Below are 27,879 nucleotides of genomic sequence, written 5' to 3' on the forward strand. Positions count from 1 at the left end.
GTGATATGTAATTATTAAGAGTAATTAAGACTTCATGCAGTCAAAAGTGAAATTCAGGTTTTGTAATATAAGTTGGCTGTTTATAAAAGACATTTCTGTCACTGCACTTTTCTATGAACCAGAATATTATGTTAAGCCTGTAGCATTAGTTTTTTATGTTGCCATAGCAGCCCTGCTCCTGCAGGGTTGTGACCTGTGATGATTACAGTACAAAGCTTATAGGGTCCCGAAACCCCCTTTGAAGATGAAAAGGCTTTGATGGTTTATATTTATGCAAATCTCTTAGATATGATTTACCCAACTGAGATTGAATGGGAAGATGATTAAAATTCCCCTTTCTTTTCACTTGAAATCCTTCAGCAAACGAATATTCTGTACATTTTCAGATGTCATATTTTGTCTTCACTCCTTTACCTGAGATACTTCATCAGCCACAGAACTATGGTGATTACAACTTAAATGTAGTGCATTTTGTACCCTAATCCTGCCTCTGAAAGCAAAAAAAGGAATAGTGTGCAAGAGCTATTGTATCTTTCCAGATGATAGATTTCGAAAATTTGGGATACCCCACTGACAACCCAGTACAGGCTGTGAATTGGCGACAATTTTTCCAATCCTCAATGTTCAAAGGGAAAAACCTGCTTTCTAAATGACACCCAAACTAAAACCCAAAGTATTAGGGGAAATCATATCGTATAAAAGCTGAAGAGAGAGCTTGTCAGTCTGAGGGGCTGATTCTTCATTCGTGAATTACACCAATAGCATAATAAAATAGCAAAAGGATTTGTCCCTTGTAATCCCTGCCTTTCAGAATTCTGAATTATTAGACTGTGTGCCATATTATGTGTATTTAATAACATAGTTCTGCTGAATTCAAATCTGCTCCAGAAATTAAATGAACCCACTGTGAGAGCTGGAGTTGCCTCAGTGTAAAAAATGCATAAAAACAGCAATGTACTCAAAGGTTCTCATTACTATAAGTATTGCTAGAATCCTGTATATTAAAGTGCATTTGTTTTTACTTGTACATATATTGAATTAGGATACCACCACATCAATAAATTAGATGAAAATATTGAATTACTCACAAGTTGTAGATCAACATGGATCCATATGATAATGATGTGAGACTTATAAAATCCAATTGTAAATTTTGTTTCAAAGCATCGTTAAAGTATTTAATATCTTGAAGCAATGTTTGAAATATAGCTCCGTTTTCAGTATACTTTAATTATGCCTTGGGAATGAAATTGTACTAATAGAAAATATAAAATGACTTAGCAGAAATTAAAGCGTTGAAGTACAGATCAATTCCTTTTCACTTGTTATTACTTCTTTTTTAAACTGGAAAAATACTTTTCTGTTTCTAGTTTGCGGACAGATTTACAAAATACTCAAAGGGTCGGACATTCAAGGAACCAATGAATTTAATAACTTTCGTCGAGACAGCAGTAGGATTGCTGAATTTCAAGGTATCAAAAATATGTTTGAACTAAATAATTTGTTTTCACAGTCAGTATTTTTGCATATTTAAGTTTTCTATTATTATAGTTCTATAAATTAAAACTTAAGACATTACAGTAAGTAGAGTTAACTGAATGCCCTTTCATATAACTCACTCCAGGCAATGCAAATTCAAATAAATATTTAATCTTATTTATAAAAGGTCATTCAGAGAAAATTTTAGGGCATGTAAAGCATGCAAGTAATACTAATTTTAAAAATATCCAGGTAACGTTTAAGCATAGATATACTGTTTCATAAATTATTTTTCCAAGGCAAACAACTTGTTTTATTTTAAAACCATTAAAAATAAAAATGTGTGAAATAAACTAGATACTTAATAAAGAACAGAAACCCGTAAGATTGTACAGAGACTTCTGATACTTTTAAATGCTAAAATCGTAAAGGTAGCAACTGATTCTAAATATAAGTCCAAAAATACGTACTAAATTATTGAACCTTTTGTTCATGCAAGCTATTTGTAAGTTAACACAAAGGTTATTGTGTTCCATGATCACAAATATGCAACTCCCCAAATTAATTTGTAATCAAATTCTTCTCAAAGTATGCTAACTAAAATACCACAAGAAACATAAGTGGATAACTCCACAGTTTTGAATTATGGAGGTTTATACTTTATTTGTATTTTACTTTTCATGACGAATTTGACAGAGAAAAAGCTAATGCAAAATGTTTTTTCTAAATTGAATGACATTTCTTTCTCCTAGCAAGCCAAAGATCTTGCAAATTGGAATTTTACATACTTGACAAGTCAAGACAAAAAAGTTTTTAATAGCCCTTCATCTAGGATGAATGATCGTTACATGTGCTAAAGCCTGTGATCTTGTAGCGTGATGAAACTCAATTTTTAAGTTACCAGATGAATAGAATATTCTGTTGACATTGGAAATGTGGTTTTTCTTGAAGGCTGGATGTGAAGAAGCACAGCATCTTGGTAGCCGTGCGGGCTTCCAACTCGATGGAGTCGTGTTTGGGTCAGATGATTTCTGTGCCAGCATAGGTGAGAAAAAAGCCTTTTACCTTAATGTTTCTATTGTTACCTCCAACACATTCATTCTTTGTATGTCATTTTATGTTTAAAAATCTTCCATGTATTTGATTTTTAAAGAAAATAAATTAGTAACTTTATTTTTGCGTCACTGAAATCAAGCTTCAATCCATTGTTCTTCTGCGTCTTCATTTTTTAAAATAATGTAGTTAATATCCAACTTCAAAAAAATGCTCCTACAATATTTTACTGTTCCTAGTTCCAATTTCCAAGGGAACATTTTGTGTTAGATTTTGTTCAGTAATTAAATTAATAATTCAGTTAACTGATACTAGCAGTTGTCAAAAAAATGAAAAACAAAGCAACTATTAGCAATCACAAGAAATATTTTCTTTGAACCTTTCTCAAGAAAATTAACTATATTTTAAAGATTTTTACTGTAATTCATTTTACATATGATTATCTTATAGTATTAAATGGTTCTGTAATAGCTAATGAGAAAGAAATCTGTCTGGCTGACAGGATGCAAAATTTTTTTAAAAGAATTGTGGAATAATTTTCTTGTGGAAATAGATCAGTTGCTGTATCTACTTTTGTTCCACTATTCCAGGTGCCACCAGAACTAAAGATGCTCAGGAGCTTGTTTACGCAAGGCAGAAGGTTGTTGTGACGGCAAAAGCATTTGGTCTCCAAGCCATAGATCTTGTCTATATTGACTACAAAGATGATGACGGCCTTTGCAGGCAATCAAGAGAGGGTGCTTTGATGGGGTTCACTGGTATGATTTATAGCTAATCATGCTCCTTTTCTAAAAAAAGATCCTTTTGTGGTAATGGATAAAACAAGTGCATCTGTATGGTTCTGTAGACATGACTTTTTACAAATATTTTTTGATGAGCAAGGCTGGATGACGTGTAATACTTATGTAATATTTTAATGACTTAACAAGACATTATTATTTAACAAGGAATATACGCTAATGGATATTTCAGGAGGTACTTAAATTATTACAGGTTATATCAATTTTATTATTCAAAAAATCTATTACAATTAAGCAAAATAAGTTAATCACTTTTGAAAATTCCACTGTCCAGCTTAGTTACATAAGTGAGATTACAAATCAAATCAAATTATGTAATTTCAGCTTTCCTAATTATTTTGGATTGTATTTTTTAAAAATATATTTTAAGCAACCAAGGAAAAAAAAATTAACAAAGCACTATTTTGTTTATTAGTACTTTAAAATGTTAAACGGGTTCTGAGAGTAAAGGTTGGAGAACCAGGCAAAAACAATGAACACTCAGTCTTAAGTTAAAGTATGAAGTAAACCTGAAAACACAACAAAATGCAAAAAAAATCTGAAAGAAGAAAATAGCTGTGAACCTCATTTGGAAACCCAATTGCTAACCTTCCACTTCTAGGTGCAGATCAGAGAATCCTAGAATGTTAGAGCACAGAATGAAGGACTTCAGCCCACCAAGACTGCTTGAGTGAAACCTGCTGTGCGTTTATTTTCTATGTTTTTGTTTTGCTATTTTCCTCTTCCTATTTAAGATGTGAACTTTCCCTGAGAAATGAATGTGTATATTCAATAACAATATATGCCAATAGCTTAAAGTTTGAGATTAATTTAGTTTCTTACTGTACAGAAGTTTGGGACAGGGAAAGCTTAGTCCTCCACGTAAAAGGAAAGTCATAAATATGAAATGACCGCATGTGTTTTAGCATTTTTGTCCTGGTCACAAACTAAAATAAATCTTAAAGGCATTCTTTCAACATGATTCTGACAGACAATGATCGAAAACAGGACACATCAAATGAAGTTGTAGGATGACATACTTTCTTCAATGCCAATAATTGTGCGTTAGCAATGTTTACTTATTTTCACACTGTTTGCTCATGTTTGATACCTAGATTTTTTTATCAATCAGAAATATCACCTCATTGCCTTCAAACGTGAACACTTTCTTTATGAGAAGAATAACATTTTTGTAAATACGGTTTGCTGTTTTATTATAATTTTTCACTTTTGGAAATTTTGAAGCTTATATGATTAAATCCGGAGAAATTAGTTTGAAACTGGTTTCCAACAATGTTACCATGTTTGTGATTGCAATTGATTGCTGCAATGCTGTGTTAAATTAGCAATATGATTTTTGATCATCGTTATGAATTTGAGAGTTTTAAAAAGTGCCACTTACTTAAAACAATCTAACCAATAATTTAACCCGGTTATTCTAGTTTCCCTTAAAAAATACTTGTATGTTCCTCAGATATCTATAATTTCACCTTATAGTAGTACTCATTTTGATGGAAATACACAAATGGCTGCTGCAGAGGATATTTTTGAGAGTTTGTAGAAACTGAAATGTATTTGCTATTCATGGCTTATCATTTGGATTGACCATTCAGATGGACAGTTTGTAACCAGATATTTGAAATGTTTTAGAGCCAGGTATTCACCTATCATGTTTCAATGAATCAGTTTTGTATGGTATCATTTTGCAGATGCCCATTGAAAAATTATTCTCTGTTTCAGTCAGTAGAATCTAGGATACAAACTAACAGAACCTAGTTTAAGTAACAACTTAGTAATTTTGCATATTTTGCTCACTCTTTATTTGAGGCTGTCCAGTCAAAGTATTTTCATTATTGATTGGATTAGTGAAGAATTAACAACATAAATAAACTTAAAGATTAATTTAGAAGTTTACATACACTGGTTAAAGTAATTATTTTGTTGAAAAGAAGATTGTATATTGTGTGATTAGCGAGCTCGGTATCCAGTGATTATAGTCTTTTACTAACACTCAGATGTACGTTAAGTGTGCAGTTAATTCTTGCCTTGTGTTTTAAAGCATCTCCCCATGCACCCGCCGCGCGTGCGAGGGAGACACACACACACACATTTTTTGATTTGGGAGGTAAAATAATCCAAATTTCAAAAATGTCCAGGATGCCCAGCTGCACTGTCCCATGGTCAGCAGATTGGAAGCACTCTGTTGATCTTGGACACAGCTGATCCTGCCAGTTTTCTTCTGTTTACTTTCTCGTACTGTGCCTGGAGATAGAAGATTTCTGCTGCTGCGACCGCTAGCAGAAAGAAGCTTGGTCAGTGAAGTCAGGTAAGTTTGAATGTCTAATCAAGATTATCACTCAAAATAGTGACTTGTATCTTGCTGCTTACAGGACCAAATCCCTGAATTTGTGTATCATATAATCTGCATCATGCAATGTGTGAAATCAAGTATATTAATCCTCAATATAATATGTTATCACATATAAACGAAAAAATAAAACTTACAGTTATATACAGATGTATATCCGTATGAAGTAATACATACCAATTATATGTATTTGAAATTCTAATAAGTTTTGAAATGCAACCAACCTTGTATTTATCTTGCATTAAATTTTATCAGAATTTATCAAAGTTTATCTTTTGTATAAATGTTGATACCAATGGAAGTCTCCAATTTAAGATATTAAATGTTTACATTTTAACTACAACTCCAAGAAATGTTTTAATTTTATTGATAACAGTGCCCAGTAACTGTGTTAATCCACTCTTTTCATGAGTATTACAAAATGGTCATTTGAATGCATAGTGTACTCTATTCAAATATATTAAGTCTGCAGCTCAGTGACTTATATGTACAACAGTGAATTCAATACAGAATTTTAGAGGACATAATTCCAGTCAAGAAAGAAATCTAATTGCCACATATAGAGAAAGCTTTTCAATTTCTCAATAGTCTGCAGTGGCCACAACTTTCTAACTACAAATGGCCAAGGTATGAAATGATTGTTGTATGTATACAGATAATTCTTATCTGCAGAGCACAAAATAACAGTGTTTACACCAATAAATAGAAAATGCACATTTCTGAAAATATTAAGTTAAAGGTTAATTCTGCTGAATAACCTATTTATTCAAGACCTTAATTTCTAGAAAAATAGATACATAGAGCCAAAATGTACCTGTGCTGGTTTATATAAAATAGAAGCTCTTGCCCTTAGAGAGGATGATGGATGTGACAAGATGCCAAAGCTGGCCTGTGTAATGATGCATGCAAGATATTAGCCAAAATTTCAGAATTAATATATGCACTGTGTTTTACTGTAAATATATCTTTCTGAGTACTGTGCAAGAATAATAAATTCTAAATTGCCTGTGTGCAGGTAAACAAGTGATTCACCCTAGGCAGATTCCAATTGTACAAGAAGCATTTTCGCCAAGCCCTGAGAGAGTAAAATGGGCTCGGGAACTGATTGAAGCTTTTGAAGAATATCAAAAACTGGGAAAGGTGAATGTTTGTACTTGCATACAACATCCTTGTTTAATTATTTGAACAGTTTGGTTAATGACCAAATGAAATTTTAGCTATTTTTGCAACTAAATGTTAAAATTTCTCTCTGTATGAGAGCTAAATTCTTTAAATGGGATTAAACATTTTGAGACCCATTAGTGTCGCAAATAGAAGTAAATTAGTGATGTCGCATTGCTTTCCTAATTTATTGCATCATTGAATCGCATTGTGCTTCCTGCTCTGTGGGTTATTGTTGTATATATATTTCAGTGGTGATCCACAGTCTGCTCCCGCTTTGTCCCACTGATGCTAAGATTAAGGATAGCCTGGAGGAAGAATTTGTGGTAATCGCGGCGTTGTCAGTTAATTATCTTAGAAGAACCTTATGTTTGCATCCTACGATCTCTTCCATAGGAACTATTTAACACCAGATAATCTTCATCATCCACCACAACAGTTGCCCAAGCTTGGAGTCTTCCTTCAGAAGATTTTTGTCCAAAATCATATTTGTCAGCATGAAAGAAAATGTCACATTTTTGTTTCTTTAGTTTCATGGGTATCAATTCACAAATCTTGAAAAGATACAGTAGCAAATCTTTGCTATTAATTTACATTCTGTGAAATTAAGTCCGTGCAAAATAAAACGTAATTGAATGCCAGGATAATTATGTCTGTATTCTTTTACTTGCAAGGTACATATTTGGAAATATATGCAGTTATTAATTTGGAAGCATGTGTGGGAAAATATTTGTAGGTTGAGATGAAGTTAATAGTCAATTGTGCCAAGATAATTGGAAATAAACCAGTGCCCAATTTTAACACCATACAGAGAATATATATGTGCCCTTTTACCGAAATGCATCTTGCATTTGCTGACTTGATAATATTTAATGCTGTCTTCCGATCATGCAAAATAACATTTTAGCATTAATGTTTTCAATCTTTAAGTACTTGACTTTGCAGCAGTCCAAAGAAAGGGAAGTCTCCAACAATAAGATTGTCAATTGTCATTGTTCAGAGAAGCAATAAGTTTTTATTCTTCTTGTTTTTTATTTATGCCAGGGAGCCTTCACTTTTCATGGTAGCATGATCGACATGCCATCTTTGAAGCAGGCACAGAACATCATTACATTGACTTCAACCATCAAAGAAACGTAAAACCTCAAGAGGAGATAAGTTTTGCTGTAGATCGCTTGGCAAATGCAGTGGACAGCAGTAAACAGAGTCAAAGATTAGTCGGTTGTGGAGATCACTGGAGAGAGGGCAGTGATGTTTAATAATATGATGCCCTAATATTCATACATTTGTAATTTGAAAGAAAACATTTTTTTGGATGCTGTGGTCATGTGAGATTGTCTAGACCAAATTCTCTTCCTGAGTACAGCAATTGTACATAGCTAGCCCCCAGTGACTTCATACTGTATGGTTAGGGGCACTGATAGACACAGACCTACAGTATTTTTTTCTGTTGTGACGATTAGAAGCACAGTGCAGCAGAACTTGTTTGGGAGAACCCCTGTCAGTTTTTGTATCATATGAAAATAACCCTGCTGCAGGTCAGACATGTTGGTTCATTAACAGGCTGGGGTACAACCCTGTTTAACCAGAGGTTTGCCCAGTTGAGGCAAAGTAAATAAGCACAACAATCACCCATTGATCACCCAGAGATCACCCAATTACACAATGCAGCAGAGCTTCTGTACTGAAAGGTTAAGTACTGCAAAGGGCCAAATTTTGTTCGCTGCAGAACCCAAATCAAATTCACATTCCTGAGAAAGTTTCCTTCTGGAACTGAGGGGCTTTCACATCTTAAAAGTAAAAAAAAACTTTAGCCTGCCTCACGGCCCATGAATCAAATGATCTAGTTCCTCCAGAGACTACAGGATCTTCTTTAATAACTTCTTCCATCTTTTTACAAAAACAATACTAATTATTGGAGATGTAGATTTTGATTTTGTAGAGTGTCAAATTTAATAATTCTTTTAAAAAGTTCTAAAATTGTTTGCTATCCTATGGTTAATTTCATTTTGAGTTTTTAAAAAGGGCAATGATTGAAATATGTTTGACATAGTGATAACTTTTCTGGTCTCCTATTGTATCTACTGCTGCCAGCGGTTTATTGTTGTCTCTTTTTAAAGTATGACTCTTTCACGACATCTGCATTGCTTCAAACATTAATACTGGTAGTTCTTTTTAACTGTACAGTGACACAAGATGATCATCTGAATAAAATTAATGGTGCTTACAAAGTGAAATGCTTTTGATGTGTTTTATTTTCACATTTAACAGACATAGGGGTTTCTGTAAAATCAAGCTGAAAAAAAACCTATTTCTACAAATCAAACATGTAATCCAGATCTAGAGTTACGTGTGGCTCCAATAGGACTGGAAGTCGTGGAGCGTTCAAAGTGCAAATCGCACTGCTGAACACTCAATCTTTGTCATTTTATACTGTAAATAATGTAGAACAGGTGTTCCTGCATGGCACTAAACAAAATAAAGCACTTTAGACACCATTATTATCTTGTGACTATCCGTTTGCTGCTAACAACAGCTCAATTTCTCAAGCTTTTCCAAAGTGAACAGGTCATTTGAATCAGGATCGGATGCATGTTTCCTTGCAGAGATAAAACAATAACATCTCCCTGGAGACATTAAACTGAGGACCCATCTGCCCTCACTGATGGGCATAAAGATTCCACAGGCACCATTTCAGAGTAGAGCAGGGGTTTGTCCCTGTGTCCTTCGCCAACACCTATTCCTCAACCAAATAAAAATAGATTATTGTATCTTTATCATTTTGCTGTTTTTGCAAATTTGTCTTTGGTAAATTGGTTTCCATGTTTCCTTGATTACAATAGTGATCTCACTTAGGAAAGGTACTTAATGGACTGTAAAGTACTTTGGTATGCCTTGAGTTCATTGAAGCTGCTTTATAAGTGCAGGTCTATCTTCAAATTTGAAGCATTCTAGAATGAAAATTTTCACAACAGTCTAGTTTTAGTCTATGCTTCAGTTTAAACATTGATAATGAAGGGCAGCACAGTGGCTCAGTGGTTAGCACTAGTGCCTCACAGCACCAGGGACCCACGTTTGATTCCAGCCTTGGGCAACTATCTGTCTGAAGTTTGCATGTTCTCCTCTTGTCTGCATGGGTTTTCTCCAGGTGCTCCAGTTTCCTTCCACAGTGCAAAAATGTGCAGAGTAGGTGGATTAGCCATGCTAATTTACCCATAGTGTTCAGGGACGTGTGGGTTAGCCATGGGAATTGCAGGGTTACAGGGATGCTCTTCAGAGGATTGGTGTGGACTTGGTGGGCCAAATGGGCTCGTTCCACGCTGTAGAGATTCTATTAAAAGAACTATGGTTTTTTTCATGGCAGTCTATAGTTTTATTCTTTTTTTCAGTTAAAACATTGATATTGTATATCAATGAAAATCAGCTAAGATTTACTGATTCTGTTTAGCTATTTGTAGATGTACTGCCTCTCATAAAGTGTGAAAATTGTTTTCTTAAATGGGTAAACGTTCTTTATCCATTTTCCAACATTTGCATTAAACTTTTAAGCGGTCAAATTGTGGTATGTTCTTAAACATACTAGTCATTAGACCAATGATACAATTCTGTCATTTTTTAAAATGACCTAATTTTATATTTGAATGAGTGCAAGGAATATTGCTTGCAATTGTTTTTGCTAATATAATTTTCAGTGTGTACAAACAGCCATTCAGTAGCACAGAATTGTAATATTTCTGAAAAAAGAGACGTCACCTTGCATTCTTCAGGACAGATGCAAATATGACAAATTTCAAATGATCATGGCAATTTATACCTGAGGAGAAAAGGTGCTTTTTTTTTGGCAAATTAATTCTGTTTTGTCAAGGCATTGCCATAGAGAAAGCAATGGAAAGCCATAGACTTCTTCAAGTTTCCAGGTAATTCAAAAAAGGTGCAAAGCTTGAATATAGCTTCAGCGACATGTCTCCATTCTCAGCAGTATTCAATTTTCAGTGTTTAAAGTGAAAGGCTTAATGTAGTACAAAAAGATCTAAGTCAAGCAGTAGGCTGCAAATTGCTAGACGTGGATAAGATGTGGCATTGATTCACCCCAGAATGATAGTGGGGCTAACAGGGTATAATCGTGGGAATGGGCACAGATTAATCTTGTATTCCCTTGTGTTCAAAAGATTAAGGCGTGATCTAATCAGGTTGATTTCAGGTGAGTAAAGCATTTGGTAGGGTAGATATAGAGAAACTTTTTGAACCTGTTGGGGGTGTTGGGGTTTGGTTGGTGGAAAAGGTGGTGAAGTCTAAAGCAACAGGGCAAAGTCTTAAAATTTCGAGCCATACTGTGCAGGAGTGAAGTCAGGAAGCACTCCTGCATACAAAGGGTAGTGGAAGTCTGGAACTCTTCCTGCCACCCCCTTCCTCCACACCCCAAAAAAATACTTTTGAAGGTGTGGTCAAAAATCGCACATCACCAGGTTATAGTCCGACAGGTTTATTTGAAAACACAAGCTTGTGGAGTTTCAACAGCTGTCATTTTCAGATATACCTGTTGGACTGTAACCTGGTGTCATGTGATTTTTGACCTTGTCCACCTCAGTCCAACACCAGCATCTTCACATCTTTTGAAGATATAGTCCAATTTAAAATGTGAAAATGGAGATGAATAGATTTTAGTTAAGGGTATTAAGGGTCATGGTACAGATTACCCATGACCTAATTGAATGATAGAACAAGCACAGAGCTTGAATGGCCTACTCTTTTATACTGTCCTTTTAAAAAGCATCCATGATTAGTCTAGGAAAAACTGGATTGATCAAGACTATAGATTTAGGAGGCTAATGCTGGAAGTAAACAAGTATAACCATTGTTAGAGCTTGAGAGTTGAACTGAGTAAAATTATGAAATTGTTTCATAGATTAATGAAAGAGAAGATGTTCTCAGATATGAAGGAGACCAAAACTAGGGTCATAAATATAAGATAGTCACTAGTACATCCTTTAAGAAATTCAAGAAAAAACTCGTTATCCTGAGAATAGTTAGAATGTGGAACTTCTTAGTACATGGATCAGTAAGATGAGTAGCACAAATTCATTTAAGAGAAAGCTCCATAAACACAAAGAAGAAAGGATTAGATGGAAAGGGCAGTGTGGTAATTAATGTGGAACATAAACACTAACCTGGAGCTGTTGGGATGAATGGTCTGTTTCTGCCTGTTAAATTCTTCCTAATACTTTTAACATATTCTAAATCCCAATATGGTCAAGATTTACAATAATTCTAATTTACTTTGTCTGATATTGTGAAAAAGAGACTTATGAAACTAAAGTGCACAGTTTAAAATGTACCAAAAATGAACTCCATCTTTCACTGTCATACACAGTGCATACAAGTGTGCCTACATATCTGTCCCTGACCTCAACTGTACTGGTGTTATTTATTGCATTCCCCTAACCTATTGACTTAGTGTTAGATGTAATTGTTTTACAGGACATTTGTACTATATCCTATTAAGTATTTGCTTGTCAAATATCTTAATGGGGACCATGAATTAGCAAATGTATCACAATGTTGTTGAGCTGTAACTTAATTCAGATTTGAATCCTCAGTTTTTTGTAATTTATAATCTTTTGATTTGAAGAGCGTATGTAATTGGATTGTGCACAATGTGTAAGTAATAAAATAAGATGTGTTAGGTAAAGTGTAAATGTGTTATGATTAAATATTCCAGTTCTAAATCTCCAAAAAAAAATGTAAAACCAAAATAACCCTATGGACTTAATAAAACCTACTTTCTATGTTTTTGCATAATATTTTCATTCATCTCAACAGGACACACAGGCAACATTTGTTTTAATCTGTTAATTCATGCCTAGGGCTTCCCCAACCAATGTCTTCATTGTTTCAAGGTCCTTTATTACAATCTTTGACAACATCATCTTCACAACAGAGCGAATTTTCCCAATTAAATAAATCGTTTCATTTAAATTAAAACCGACTGGAGTAATTTATTGATCTTTGGGGACAAGGGGGAAATGCATCAAATGTTGCCTGTCTAGCACTCATTAGCTTAATAAAGCATAGAGGAGGAGTGGCTATGGGGAGTGCTTGATGAATCCCAGGACCCTTTGGCTTTTTGCAAGGTTTATCTTTAGCAAAAGCCTGTAATGTTTTAATTTGCAGTTGCTTATCTTCTGAAATGTAAATTTTCATGGCTCAAATAATTCATAGTGTGAGTAATCCAGATTAAGATATTGTCAGATTCATTTCAGTGTCTGCATTATTTAGTAGATCCCAGTTAGGAGGATTGAAGCAGTGTTCCAAATTGACTCTGGACCTTTTGTGTAAAGGAGAGGAAAATTCTTCAAAGGAGAAAGTTTTTGGGAATAACTGTTTAAGTTTTTCTTCACAAGAAAGCTATTACAGTTGTAATGTTTTCATAGAGTTCATCCAAATCTCAGCTGTCCATGTCCTGTTTACTTGCATCATGTACAAATCATTCATCATCCCTTGTGCATACTGACCGACATTGGCTCCTGGGTCTCATAACACCTCAACTTTAAAATTCTTATTCTTGTGTTTACATTGCTGCAGGATCTTGCATATCCCTAACTCTGTTATCTCCTGCAGTTTTACAAACCTCCACAATCTCTAAGGTGCTCTTATTCTGAACTGCTGCCCATCTCTAATCTTTGGGACTCTCACCTTTTGCCCCTGTCTGGTTTTAGGACATTCTGTAAGGTGTACCTTGTCTAATATCTCCTTTGGTAGTTTTTAATCTCATAATGCTTCTGTGTACTATAGAATCCCTACAGTGCAGAAAGAGGCCATTCAATCTGCACTGACCTTCCAAAGAGCATCCTATATCCCTGTACTTAATCCACCTAGCCTACACATCCTGAACATTACAGGCAATTTCAGCATGGCCAATCCATTTAACACATATATCTTTGGACTCAGGGAGAGAGCTGGAGCAACAGGAGGAAACCCACGCAAACAGGGAGAACATGCAAACTCCACGTAGACAGTCACCCAAGGCTGGAATTGAACCTAGGTTCTGAGTCCTGTTAGGCAGCAGCACTAACCACTGAGCCACCATGCTGCCCTAGAGATCAAGTTCATCCCTAGGTGGGCTTGAACTGCCAACCTTTCAGTTTACAGCCAGGCGTGCTAATCAATTGCACCACAGAGATGAAGCACATTATACATGTGTGGGTTCCAAAGAAGAGTCTTTTGACTTGAAACATTAACTCAAGTTTCTCTCTCTGCCAAACATGCTGACTTTCTTCAGCATTTTCTGTTTTTATTTTAGAAAGATGCCAGATTTGATTCACTATTACTTCGACCCACTTCCAAGTCCTGTTCACAAGCTATTTGATCAAGGCCCTACATCAATGGCGGCACAGTGGTTAGCACTGCTGCCTCACAGCGCCAGGGACCCAGGTTCAATTCCAGCCTCGGGTGACTGTCTGTGTGGAGTTTGCACATTCCCCTCATGTTTGTGTGGGTTTCCTCCCACAGTCCAAAGATGTGCAGGTTAGGTGGATTGGCCATGCTAAATTGCCCATAGTGTTCAGGGAGGTGTAGATTAGGTGGGTTATAGGGGGATGGGTCTGGGTGGGATGCTCCAAGGTTCAGTGTGAACTTGTTGGGCCGAAGGGCCTACTTCCACACTGTAGGGATTCTATGATCATAACTTTGTCGAATCAAATCCACTACCTGGCACATCAGTTGGCACTGAGACCCAAGGATTAGGAAGGAAGATAAACATAGGCTTATCACTCCTGTTTTACACATTGGCCCCAGTCAAAGAGATGTGGCCATTGAATTAGGCTTCTGTATGTTATCTATTCACCAGACCCCTTCACCCCACTACCCAGAATTAACATGTGAACACTTAGTCCACATGAATAAGAATTGCAGTTGATTGCAATCAGTGTCCATGACAAAACTGCCAGTGCCATCAAGGAAGGATAAAATTATGAAAAACAGGCAAGCTGTGTATTGTAAATGTCTGCCATAGAAGATAAAATATAATAGAATGGGGAAAAGGCAGGAAAGTGAACTTGAGGATTATTAAATCAGCGACAATTTCAATAAACAGTGGAGCAAACTCGACTGCTTGAACAGCCTACTTTCTGCTCTTGTGTCCTATGCTCTTACAATAGTGATCTAATATTTAAATAATTGAATGTTAAATAAACACAAGCAATAAAACTGTGAGTCAGATTCCTGGGTCTCTTGTGGCCATGTGTTATTTCTGAAACATTTTGGGTTTTGTAATTATATCATTGTTTATGTTTAATTTTTGTAGAGTCTAACAGCATTGAAGGAAGCCTGCCTGTATTGGACCCTTAAAAAAGCTATTCAATTATCTGTACTCTTGCCGGCCCTTTCCCCACAGCCCTGCAGGTTTCCTGGACTGAATTTTTTTTTGTTTTGGAGAGCTAATTTGCCTTTCCAAGACTTGTGATTAAGGCTCATGTCAATACTTGTTGCAAATACAACAGAAGGGCATGACAGCAACTATTTTCACTAGGAAACAGAAATCTGGAGAAATGTTCACAAAGTCCGAAGTTTCAGTGTGTAAGTGAACAATTGTGTAGGACGGTGAAACAAATAGAATCAGGTGTAGACCATTAAGCTACCTGAAACCTCTTCCACCATTCATTTTGGTCATGACTGGTCTTTATCTCAAATCCACCTTGCCTGTAATAACTTACATAACCCTTAATACACTTGCCTAACAAGAAAAACATCTATGCTAAGTTGCCTGAGCTCAAATGGAGTGTGATAGGTGGTGCAACAAATAGTGCAAACATGTGAAAATGCTAGAGAGGAAAGAATAGTTTGGAAGAAGGTTCACCGGACCCGAAACGTTAACTCTGATTTCTCTCCACAGATGCTGCCAGACATGTTGAGTTTTTCCAGCAATTTCTGTTTTTGTTTTGTTTCTGATTTCAGTTTTTTGTGTGAGGAAAAAATGGTTAATGTTCTTATTCCTATGGTTAATGGTCTAAACCACAGCTCAATGGGTGGTTACCTCTGAATCAAAAGATTGTGGATTCAAATCTTGTGCCAGGATCTGATCACAAAATCTAGGCTGACATGCCAATGCAATGTGGGGGTGTTGTGTTTTGATGAGACATTAAACTGTGACCCTATCTGCCCTTTCAGGTGAATGCGAAAACATTCAGAACACTCTTTTGTAAAAAAAGCAGAGAAGCTTTGGCCAATACTTATACCTCAACCAGTAATCAAAATTGCTTATTTGGTCATCATCACATTGTGGGATCTTGCTGTGTGTAAATATATTGCTGTCTCCCACAATAAAACAATGACTACACTTCAAAAGTATTTTATTTGCTGTAAGCATTAGACATGCTCTGAAACCATAAAATATATTGTCTAATTGCAAGTTATTTTCTTAATTTGGTTATTTATATTACAGCTTGAGATTTTGGGGTAGAGTATTGTAGATGTGGAATAAGTAAGAAGTCTGAAAAATAATAAGAGTAAGGTGAATCAGCTCCATGATGGGGAGATGGACTTGATGTTAGGTCATGTTAGAAGGAAAGGATCTTTTTAGAAATACAAGCTTCCTTTAGTGTGTTTGCTGTCCTATTTCTTGTGATTTGGAGGCAGGTGATGCAACGTAGGAGAACATACTGAATGTTTCATGTGATGCGTGTAGTAAAATAGTCCTGTGAAATTCCCAATTTTCTTTGCTCTAACATTGGTGGCCATGCATTCAGCTGCCTGGACCTTAAGTTCTGGATTTCCATCTCTAAACCTTTCCATCTCTCTCACTTTCTATCTGTCTCTTTTCAGTTACTCCTTCAAACTTACTCTTTCTTTGCATCTCTTCATGTGGATCTGTGAAAAATATTGTGCTTTCTGATGGTTTATTATTTTAAAGGTACTATATAAATACAAGTTGTTGCGAAAGACTATTACTATATTACAATGGTATTAATACTGTGGAAAAATGCTATATGATAACTTTTGAAATAATATATAGCATGCATTCTGTTCCAAGAATGATGCTGATCTGGTTTGTGACTAATATGGTAAAAACAATCATAAAATCCATAATATAACGCAGATGCCTTAATGTGTATATATTTTTATTTATAGCCATATATGCATAATTTATGCAATTTCTTTAGAAACTGAAACTGGTCAGTGATGTACATGAGGTAGAGATAGCTATTAATGCAGGACGATCAGTTTAATAATAGCTGCCTGATATCAAAAGTCGCAAATGACAGGAACAAGTTTTACATCCTCTGACAATGTACAATTTGCAGGATGACTGTTTATTGAAAATATAGAGAAACTGGGTAGCTTTGACAAGTTCTTAGATGCTGAATATTTATTGAAAACTCAATGCCACAATCTGTATCCAAATATTAATTTCTATGTTCCAACTGCAATCAATATGGCTGCTAGGTAACGAAAAATCTTGTTTCTTTAAAAAAAATCTCTCTTCAGCTATCAGTTTTGCTGTTTTATCACCTTGTCTGCTTCAGTAACTGCAGAGTCTGAATGCCATCCTTTGACAAAGAGATAAGTCTTGATAGATTAAATAAGGAGATGCAGTTTCCACTGGCAGGAGGTTGGTAACCAGAGGACAGATTTAAGGTAATTGGCAAAAAAAAAACAGAGGGGAGATGAGGAGACTTTTTTCAGCAGCAAGTTGTTCTGATCTGGAATGCCTGAAAGGATGCTGGAAGCAGACTCAATAGTAACTTTCAAAAGGGAATTAGATATATGCTTAAAAGTGAAACATTTTCAGAGATATGGGGAGGGAGCAGGAGAGTGGAACTAATTGGATAGCTCTTTCAAAGAACTGTCATTGATTTGATGGGCCGAATGGGGTCTTCCTGTGCTGTGTGATTCTTTGGTTGTGGACAGATGTTTTAAGCGCAGCCTGTTAACTGGTTCAGTACAGTGCCAAAAGATGACTGCCAGTTTATCATCAATGTGAAATGCTTTCTGCTTCACGCTATGAAAACCTGCAATATCACAGTAGTTCAGGGTAACTCAGCCATCTTGAGACAGACAATAAATGGAATCTTTCAGCATTACTCACATCACATGACTGCAGAGTTTCCAATTAATCAGTAGAACATATCATCAAACACTGCTCTCAGAGGAAATTCACAGAGACCTGACAAGACAAGCTTTAGCATGGATATCTGATTTAGATATTGATGTTTCATGTGTTATTTGCTATTACCATCTGAAAGAAGAAGGCATTCAGGGAAAAACATTTAAAATCAAAAATGGGCAGTGTTAATCAGTAGTCAGAGCCTGCCCTAACTAACTGAAGCAAGAGGCGATTATGGTGAAGATTAGTTTTTCACAACATCAGGTTGACACAGTGTAGATTGCAAATCCCAATAGGGTGTGAAATGCTGGTTTACAAAGAACATCTGTGGCCCATTGGACCTCCTGGACACTTTGACCCAGAACTTGCTGGAGTTGGGGCGTTTCATCAGATTTCATTATCCTCCGCATTCCAGATCACTGTATGTTGCTGGAGATGTAAATTTTGGGGACAACTGGGCAATATTCCCTTATATTTTCCTGTATTATGTATGGTTTGTTTGATGACCCTGAATCACACCAGTGCACTTAGGGGGAATGTTGCAATATGGACCTCTGGAACCTTCTGAATTCTTTACCGAAGAGAGATGTAGGAGTTGAGTCATTAAGTCTATTCAAGGTTGAGATAGATTTTTAATCAGTAAGGAAATAAAGGGTTATGTGGAAAAGGCAAGAAAGCCTAGTTGAGGATGATCATATCAATCATGATCTCATTGAATGGCAGAACAGACTTGATTGATCGAATTGCCCATTTTTACTTTACTTGCCTTATGATCTTATGGTTTTAATGGACTCAAACTACACAAAAGTACACCTTCCTCTGAATGTCCTTTTTTTCCCATTCAAATCATGGTATTCTGATGGCTCAATTGAGACCAGGAATATGGTATGTGGGACCAAATGTGTATCATGGTCCTGTCTCCTGATTGCAACAGGTTCAAGCTTGAAGAGTAAATGCTATCTCTCTACTCTTCATACTTACAGTCATAGAGACATACAACATGGAAACAGACCCTTTAATCCAACTGGTCCATGCCGAACATAATCCCAAACTAAATTAATCCCACCTGCCTGCTCTTGGCCCATATCCCACCAAACCTTTCCTATTCATGTACTTATCCAATTGTCTTTTAAACATTGTAATTGTAGGGGATAACCATGGGAGAACGTAGAAATGATATTGAAATCTTTGGGTTTGGTGCAGTAACCAGACTCCTGAATATTCCACTAAACTAACAATCCACAAGAATCTATTCCTCTTTGTGGAACAGCTTGGTGGCAAGTCAATCTTTGTTGTAATCCTTCTGTGCTGACCTCACAAAGGATTGTAATAGCCTTCTGTCAGTCACCTGATCCTCACTAAGTTGGCCGTTGGCCAATAAGTAAATGACTTCCTCTTCATTGGGTGATTTTTTTTCAATGGAAGAACACATTCATTTTTCCATCAATATCCCAGCATGTGTTACATTTTACAAGTAATACAAAATTGCCAATACTCCAAATTGATTTACATCAGATATATTGTCTGAACTATCCCATTTATGGGGCAGATATAACATGGACCTCTCAAAGTGAAAGGTTACTATTTTATTTGAACGTGGGGTTGGAGGAACATTCTAAGTTATCTCCAATTCTCTCCCCATTGAGACCTTTGAATCTTACATTTGGAATGACTGCCTGAACTCCTTCCTCATTTATGATTCACACCTTTGCATTAATTGTTAACTTTGATAGTGATGTCATTCTATTTATACAGCAGCTTTTATTTATATAATCTTTAAGGTAATACAAAGCAACAAATGTCCAGGAGGTAGGATTTTAAGGGGGATGCCTGGAATGAACAGAGAGAGGCAGAGTTTTGGGGAGGGGGAGGGGGGCAGATTCCAGAGTTTAGGGCCCAGGCAACTGAAGGCAAGGCTGTCACGGTTGTGGAATGAAGAAATGGGGATGTACAAGAGGCCAGAATTAAAGAGATCCTAGAGGGTTGCGGGCTGAAGGAGATGGTAGAGAAGCCAGGGGTGTGGCAAGGCCATTTGAGAGACTGGCATTTCAGAAGGCTTACTGCAGTTTTTGACATTTCTGTATTGGCGAGAGATCGATTGACACATGACAAATGTTGACTGAGAAAGTACACAGCCTGTTTTTGGGGCGAGTAAATTGGACAGCAACATTGGAATTTGGCCTGCTTTTGAGATGGTATCAAGATTGGGCAATGAATTTTAAACTATGCAATTTAATCGGTTTGACTGTATTCAATGTTGGGGGAAGAAAGAAGTGTTCTTTGTGTGTTTTAATGTGTCGGAAAGTTTCAGAACTTGTAATGAGGAGGGGGCTGGGGACGGAGGAGTGGGGGGGGGAGGTGGAGGGGCGGTTGGTGCTGGTGGTTATACCAGATGCCTAAACGTGTTATTATCCCTCGAGAGAAGTGTAAATTTGTCTGTACTGTTCCTGCATCTTCTTGAAGAGACAAAAGTATTGAGTGTTACATTAAAGGGTTCGAGCTGTTTTCAGTTCCTTTTTTTTAACCCTTCTTTCTTTCCCGCCTGTGTTAGAAAGGCAATTAATGAAACAAAACGGATTATAAGATTAGCTGTGGGACTTTGTGCATATTAATGACCCTGAAGTGCAAATAATGCATTTGTAATTGTAGATCTTATGCACCAGAATGGAGCACACAGCTTTGTACCAATGGGACCTCCTGCCGGTATTTTACAGCGGAACTCGGGAGAGAAGTGGGGGGAAAAAAGCAATTACCAGTTCTCCAGATTTAAATCTTTAAACCTCTGTCAATTGTTGTTGCTGTGCTTGCCAAGAAAGGAGGGAAATTAAAGAGGAATCGCCTCCAGATTGAAAAAAAAGTTTGAATCTCACACACGCGCGCGATTATGAGCCCGAAGATTATATTTATTTCAATAATGCCATCTTTCTTGGGGATGGAGAGGGGATTGATTTTAATTACCGATCTGGCGCTTTTGTTTAATTTATTCGATCGTAGGAAATTCCGAACCGAACGAATTCCAGGCGTCTAACTCCTACTTTCCAATTCTGTCAAGTGTTTATGAAGGATTATTTGAAATGATGCATGTCATTAAAACAAATTAGGTGTTAGCTTGACCATGACTGGTTTTTTTTATTAGAGGGTCGGAACGATTGATCTGTTCCCTGATCTAGCCTAAGTTCAGATTCTTTTTATTTTTAAAAAAAATGCTTGAATTTTTGACCGGGGGAAATCGTGGCATCCACGTGCAGATATTACACAGACCATTTATTCTATCAGATAGGGTTAAAAAAAATAGCAGGTGCAGGAAATATTAAAACAATTTTGTTGCTTTGTTACTGATAAGAAAACGAAAAGGGGCAGGAGAAGAGAAACTATTGTTAGAAAGTTCTCTGCGGTGCAGTTTGTGAAGCTGCAATTTCCAGTTACTGTCAAATTGATTTCTGGTGAAATGACAGTGGGATAGAATTTGCGGCGAACAATTTTGACTATAGTCGTATGATTTTGCTCAGTGTTATCGGAATGTATTAGCACAGGGAAAGAAACCACTGTAGCCTTTGGTGTCTGATAGACTAACTCTGCATTACACTCAGTTCTAAACCCTCAAGATTTTTGTTCAATGTGACTCCAATATTCATATGCCGTTTTGTTCATAAGATTCCCTGAATTTGCCGTTGTATCAGGTTGGTTAGGGTCGGTAATATTTATCTGGGAACTTTAAAACTTACCATGCAAGTTCACAAAAGTCGTTGGAGACCAGCAAGGTGTGTTTGAGAGCGGCTCTGCTTCACATGAAGAATTATTTCACAGAAATTTCAGGGGGTGAAAATATGTCGGTACTTGGCACCTTTGCATCATACATTTCCTCTTGAAGATGAAGAATATAGTCCATCCAACAATTTCGGATGGGATGGCAGTCTCATATTCAACCTCAATCCCGCCGTTATAAACTATACAGGCTCCCTTTCGTAATAGGGAAAGATGCAAACATAACTCGGTGAATTGCCTGAGACAATCACTTTCAGCATTTTTACAGCCTGGTAACACTTGAAAAAAGTTTCATATTTTCGATTTCTTTTTGAAGATGATTTGAAATCAATTTTGAAAACACAACTGGCCAGAGAGAGATAAAAGTCAGCGCACCGTGTGCTGTTTGAAACAAGGTCCCGTACAATTATTGTTCAGAACATCATCACCGAAACCCCCCCAAGAAAAAGTTAACTAAAACGTGTTTGAAAATCCGCTCTTTCCAAGATTAGGCAACCCGGCGGAAACGAAATATTAACTTTCCGGCTCGGAATGATTTACTAAATTAGCGGGAATCCTGTTTCGTTATTCGTTATTTTTCCCCCCAATTTTTGTGTTACTCCAAGCTGCTAATTTCAGTTTGAAATAAAGTGGGAAATATTTATCAGATAAATCGTTCGAATTCGTAAAATTGAGAAATTTTCAACCGTGAATTGATCAGACGGTTACAAATAAAACGTTGATCTATTGTCTACATTTCAAATGTACTCAAAAGCTTTAACTTTAAGTAATCTGAACGGATGTTGCAGTGCCTCATCTGACAATGTCTCGATTATAATCGTGCGAAAAAGAATCGAAATCAGAAAGCAGATTTGAGCAAACGTCTCACTGTCAGTTTCACTTGTATCTAACGTCCTGCGTTTTCCTGGATTTTGTAAATTATTCGCACATTTCCCGCTCGTTCTGGGAAGAGAATTTAAGTGGAAAGCGCTGGGATTTTAACAGGACTGAGTTTGTCTTGACTGTAGAGAGCCCAACTTTTTCCGATGCTGCTGGAGTTGAGGTCAGGAGGATGGGGGTGGGGGTGGTGGTTGGAGAAGGTGGTGAGACTTGGTTGGGGGTGTTAGAGAGCGATGGATTTGACTGGTGCAAAAATGTGTTGAAAAGCTGAACACTTCAGGAGCTCGGGGTCTTTTTTTGAACAGGAAGGATAAAGCTGATGTGGCAGAGGTATTTCAACCTCACGTTTTTTGTTGGGAGAGTCGTGTTCTTTCCGCTATAGTGAGCACATATAACAGGCCAAACATGAGTGCCTTGTATTGCAGTCAAAATAAATGAAAGAGACAAGTCTTCAAAGACTTAGTCGAAAATCACCATAATCTACAGACTAGTAGCAAGCAGACGAGAGATTCCTATGCGGCAACTTTTGCGCCGAATCTAAATGGTTAACAGTTATGAATTCTCCAAATGTAGAAGTTGCAACAATCGTCCATTCCTGTCCCTTTGAAACTGCGGTTTGCTTTTAGAAACATTTTCCCTGGTTGTGAAATCTCTCGCCCTTTGTCTTATTTACCAACGCCAGTCTTAAGCGATAAAATAGCGCGGCAGCAAACAAATGTAAAAAGTCATCATTAAACCAAAGAAATAAAAGGTAAACAGCAATTGTCCCCAAAGAAATGTGACATCGCCTGTTAACTTTTAGCCCAAAACTAGTGCAACTTTCTCAACTCAATGTCAATTCCACTGTCGCTAAAGGAAGATGTCGCTGTCTATTTTACTGAAAGATAATCCTCTTTATCTCGGAGCTGGTTATTAAGTTTGAAGTGTGTGGATAGGAGTATCGTGGTCCGACTCTGTTCTGGCCCGGGTTAATGGTTCTGACTCTTTTTTTTCTCCTTTCTGTGTTTAATAGTGACAGATCAAAGGCTTCAGTGTCTCCCAGTGGACCCCACTGAGGCCGCTCTATCCTTTGTCTGCTGTTGCTAGGATGCGAGTCTACAAGGGAAAAGTGTCACGGCATGTTAATCAGACGCGTTACAGTGTGACAATTGTCTCTCCAACTTTTTTTTCAATTTTCTACGATATTTCCAAACCCCATGCACCTGCGACTACGGCGTGTCTCAGCTCAGGGAACTCTTTTTTTAAAAAAAACTAACATCGTCTTGTCTCCAGTCCCAAAAAGATAGATACAAAAATAAAATGAAAACAATCTGTATGAAAACACACACACACACACTGTAAACCAAACTCCTACTTCCTAAAGCGTTTCACGTATTTCTCTCTATGAAAACATCAATTATTAACAGCGCACACCCCGCATTTAAACAAAAAAGCAGGGTTACTGCTATTTTGAACAGGGTGTAAGCGATTGTTTTCTAAGAATACAGCCGTTCTTTATTTTGTGTGTTGTTTAACACAAATTGACAAAAGAAAATCCTTTCTGTTTGATGCAGGAAAGCGAAACACTAAACTGGGGATCGCAAATAGTTAGAAAGGCAGTTGGGTGGGGTCTTGTAAATCTCAGAGTGGCTTTGTTTAAACATAACCGATCGTTTAATTCAATCAAAATGTGTTTGAGATTGTGGTGAACAGTGGTCTTCACATTACTATTACCGCACGTCGAACTGATTAAAGTAAACCCCCTCAGATCTACATAGACTACGCAGTTTTACATGGACAACATAAGCACATGTCTGTACTATACACAGAGTCATAGAGATGTACAGCACGGAAACAGACCCCTCGTCAATCCCGACCAACTATCCTAAATTAATCTCGTCCCATTCACCAGCAATTGGGCCACATCCCTCTCAACCTATTCATGTACCCATCCAGATGATTTTAAATGGTGTAATTGTACCTGCCTCCACCACCTTCCTCTGACACACATTTTCAATCTTGATATTTAAAGTAAAACCATTATTATCAAAATCAGACCCAGGGTTATTATAATGTGGCAGCAATATTGTGACTATACCTCCTTTATTTTCTTATTCGAGTTCTTATTCTGTTTAACAGGAAACTTCACTCCCCTCCACTTACCGCATGCATCAAAATTTGCGTCGTTTTTTTTAATCGCTGATAATTATTGTTTATAAATTCGCTATTTTGTCATTTAATTGGTTAACTTAGCTGTAATTCACATACTACAGGGGCAGACATAAAAACTTGCGTGGAGTGACCCTGCAAGTTGAAGTTTGATTCAGTGTTAAAGTAAAACAAGCAACGGTAACAGAATAAAGCTACCGGCTCTCTTTTTATCTGCGTCGTCTCTTTAAAGTTGGATAAGTCACAATTGCGTTCTGTTCCCTTTTGTTTATGGCGGAAGTGTTTCAGATAACTGTCATCGCTGAATTAAAAGATGAGAATGATACTGTAAATTAGACTGATACGCCGCCTTTCTCTCCTGACAGATTAGACCATCAAAGAAAGAAATTGCGAAACAGTTTCAGAAGTTTCTGTCCAGTTTCAGAAATAAAACAGAATGCGTTATCAAAATGAATTTTTTGATCATTAGAAATTCAAATCCAACACAGGTGAACTGTTTTGTTTAAAATGGCATTACCTCCTTTCCACCCCCCGTCATAAATCATTTTCTTGTAAGATTCTCTTTTTGTTTTCAGAATAGAAATTAGAATTAGCCCTAAAAAGGAGGAATTTCTGAAAATTAAAACCAAGATTAACGTCTTTTTGAGACATTGTGGAGAACTAATTCATGCAAATTATTTTTCTATGTACTGTATGATATTTAGCCTCAGGGAGGGATAACAGGACTGTTGCAGATTCTGGGCAAAGCTTACGTTGTTTCCAACTCGAAGAATTTCAGTCGTTCTGCCTATGTTCTGCTCTGCATTCTATTTTTCAAAAGGGGAAAGATAACTCATATGTTTCTATCATTATCCTCTTCTTGGGTTGCTTGTGTGTTCTGTTCATATTTTTAGAGGAGTCTGGGGAGATTCTGCTTCAGTTTTTGTTGGAAGCACCGAATCTTCCAATTAGTTCTTGCTCTGTTTTATGTAAACTTATAGATACCGCCCTGTAAAAAGTTGAGTTGTATATTACTTATCTGCCACATGCAAAAGATGTCAAACATTTTACAACTAATCATGACAGTTTTGTTGATCAAATGTCTGTCAATAATGTCTGAAATTTAAAAAGAAAACTAATTTTCAATAAACATTGTGTTGGTTAGTAATTTAAAATATATGTTCAAACTTACGTGGAAATGTCATTTTGATAAGAAACTTTGGCTGAGCTTTTTTTTGTGTTCAGCTTGAGCTTATAGCCAGTCTTGCTTCAGAGTGTTGATGGCTCAGTGTTTGGTGTGTTCCTATGATGTGTTTCCATGTTTGGTGTGTTTTGTTTAGTGATGTTTCAGTGTTTGGAGTGTGCTTGTATTGACAGTTTCATGTTTGGAGTGTTCTTGTATTGACAGTTTCATGTTTGGAGTGTTCTTGTATTGACAGTTTCATGTTTGGAGTGTTCTTGTATTGGTGGTCTCTTGCATTTGGAATGTTCCTTTGGTGATGGTTAGTGTGTGGTGTGTTTTTGTGTGGATGGTTCAATGTTTATTCTGTTCTTTTGGTAATGGGTCAATAATTTTGTGTGTTCTTGTGTTGACAGTATATTGTCTGGTGTGTACTTTCGTTGATGGTTCAGTATTTGGTGGGTTCTTGTGATAATGGTTCAGTGTTTGGTGTGTTCCTAAGATGATGTTTCCTTGTTTGGTGTGTTTTGTTTAGTGATGTTTCAGTGTTTGCTGCATGCTTGTATTGATAGTTTCATGTTTGGAGTGTTCTTGTATTGATGGTCTTTTGTGTTTTGTGGTTGTTGTGGTAATGGTTCAGTGTGTGGTGTGTTCCGTATTGATGGTTCAGTGTTTGCTGTATTCTTGTGCCAGTGGGTTACTGTTCCGTGTCTTCTTAGTGCTGATAGATTGATGGATTAGTGTTTGATCCGTTCTTGTTTTGATGATACAGTATTTACCGTGTTCTTGTGTCACTACGGTCCAGTGTTCGGCGTGTTTTTTCCTGAAGTTCAATATTAGTATGTTCTTGTGTTGATGTTTAGCATTTTGTTTCTTCTTCTGATGATGTTTTAGTGTCTGGTGTGTTCTTATTTTCATGGTTTTGTAGTTGGTGTGTTCTTTTGGGGATTGAGTTTAAGAGCCGCAAGGTTATGCTGCAGCTCTATAAAACCCTGGTGAGACCACACTTGGAATATTGTGTTCAGTTATGGTCACCTCATTACAGGAAAGATGTGGAAGCTTTAGAGAGGGTGCAGAGGAGATTTACCAGGATGCTGCCTGGACTGGAGGGCAGGTCTTATGAGGAAAGGTTGAGGGAGCTAGGGCTTTTCTCATTGGAGCAAAGAAGGATGATAGGTGATTGGATAGAGGTGTACAACATGATGAGAGGCATAGATAGAGTGGATTGCCAGAGACTTTTTCTTAGGGCAGAAATGACCATTACAAGGGGGCATAATTTTAAGGTGATTGGAGGAAGGTATATGGGAGATGTCAGAGATAAGTTCTTTAGACAGAGAGTGGCGGGTGCGTGGAATGTGTTGCCAGTGGTGGTAGTGGAGTCAGATACATTAGGGACATTTAAGCGACTCTTGGATAGGCACATGGATGACAGTAAACTGTAGGGTATGCAGGGTAGTTTAATCTTAGATTAGGATCATAGGTCGGCACAACAGCGTGGACCAGAGGGCCTGTACTGTGCTACACTGTTCTATGTTCTATGTTTTTTTGTTGATGGTTCATTATTTTGTGTGTTTGTGTTTAGTTGTGTTTGAGTTTCTGGTGTAATCTAGCATTGATAAATTACTACTTGGTCTGTTTCTGTGGCAGTAGTTCAAATTTCGATGTGTTCCTCTGGCTGTGATTCAGAGTTTGTATGCTGCGATGGGTTTATGGTTTAGTATTTGGTAAGATCTTGTATTGATGGTTCAGTCTGCAGTATATTCCTGTGGTGACGGTTCAGTGTGTGGTGTGTTCCGGTGGTGACGGTTCAGTGTGCAGAGTGTTGCTGTGGTGATGGTTCAGTGTGCGGTGTGTTCCTGTGGTGTCGGTTCAGTGTGTGGTGTGTCCCTGTGGCGACAGTTCAGTGTGTGGTGTGTTCCTGTGGTGACTGTTCAGTGTGCGGTGTGTTCCTGTGGTGATGGTTCAGTGTGCGGTGTGTTCCTGTGGT

General features: G+C 37.0%; 1 protein-coding gene across 3 annotated transcripts in view; it reads left to right on the forward strand.

Moving 5' to 3' along the window:
• The window catches only part of clybl (citrate lyase beta like), a 132,219-nt gene extending 123,145 nt beyond the window's left edge, over positions 1-9,074 (forward strand). For 2 of the 3 annotated variants that reach the window (XM_048598302.1, XM_048598303.1), the window contains exons 5-9: positions 1,371-1,472; positions 2,431-2,524; positions 3,123-3,290; positions 6,695-6,819; positions 7,885-9,074. In XM_048598302.1, coding sequence (XP_048454259.1) covers positions 1,371-1,472; positions 2,431-2,524; positions 3,123-3,290; positions 6,695-6,819; positions 7,885-7,980 — 585 coding nt within the window. In that variant the 3' untranslated portion in view covers positions 7,981-9,074. Of the gene's footprint in view, positions 1-1,370; positions 1,473-2,430; positions 2,525-3,122; positions 3,291-3,933; positions 5,184-6,694; positions 6,820-7,884 lie in introns of those variants that run through there. The other variant, XM_048598305.1, reaches the window with a different exon arrangement.
• Positions 9,075-27,879: the final 18,805 nt, after the last annotated feature.

This window comes from Rhincodon typus, chromosome 6 (assembly GCF_021869965.1).
Source record: "Rhincodon typus isolate 14 chromosome 6, sRhiTyp1.1, whole genome shotgun sequence".
Classification (NCBI taxonomy): domain Eukaryota; kingdom Metazoa; phylum Chordata; class Chondrichthyes; order Orectolobiformes; family Rhincodontidae; genus Rhincodon; species Rhincodon typus.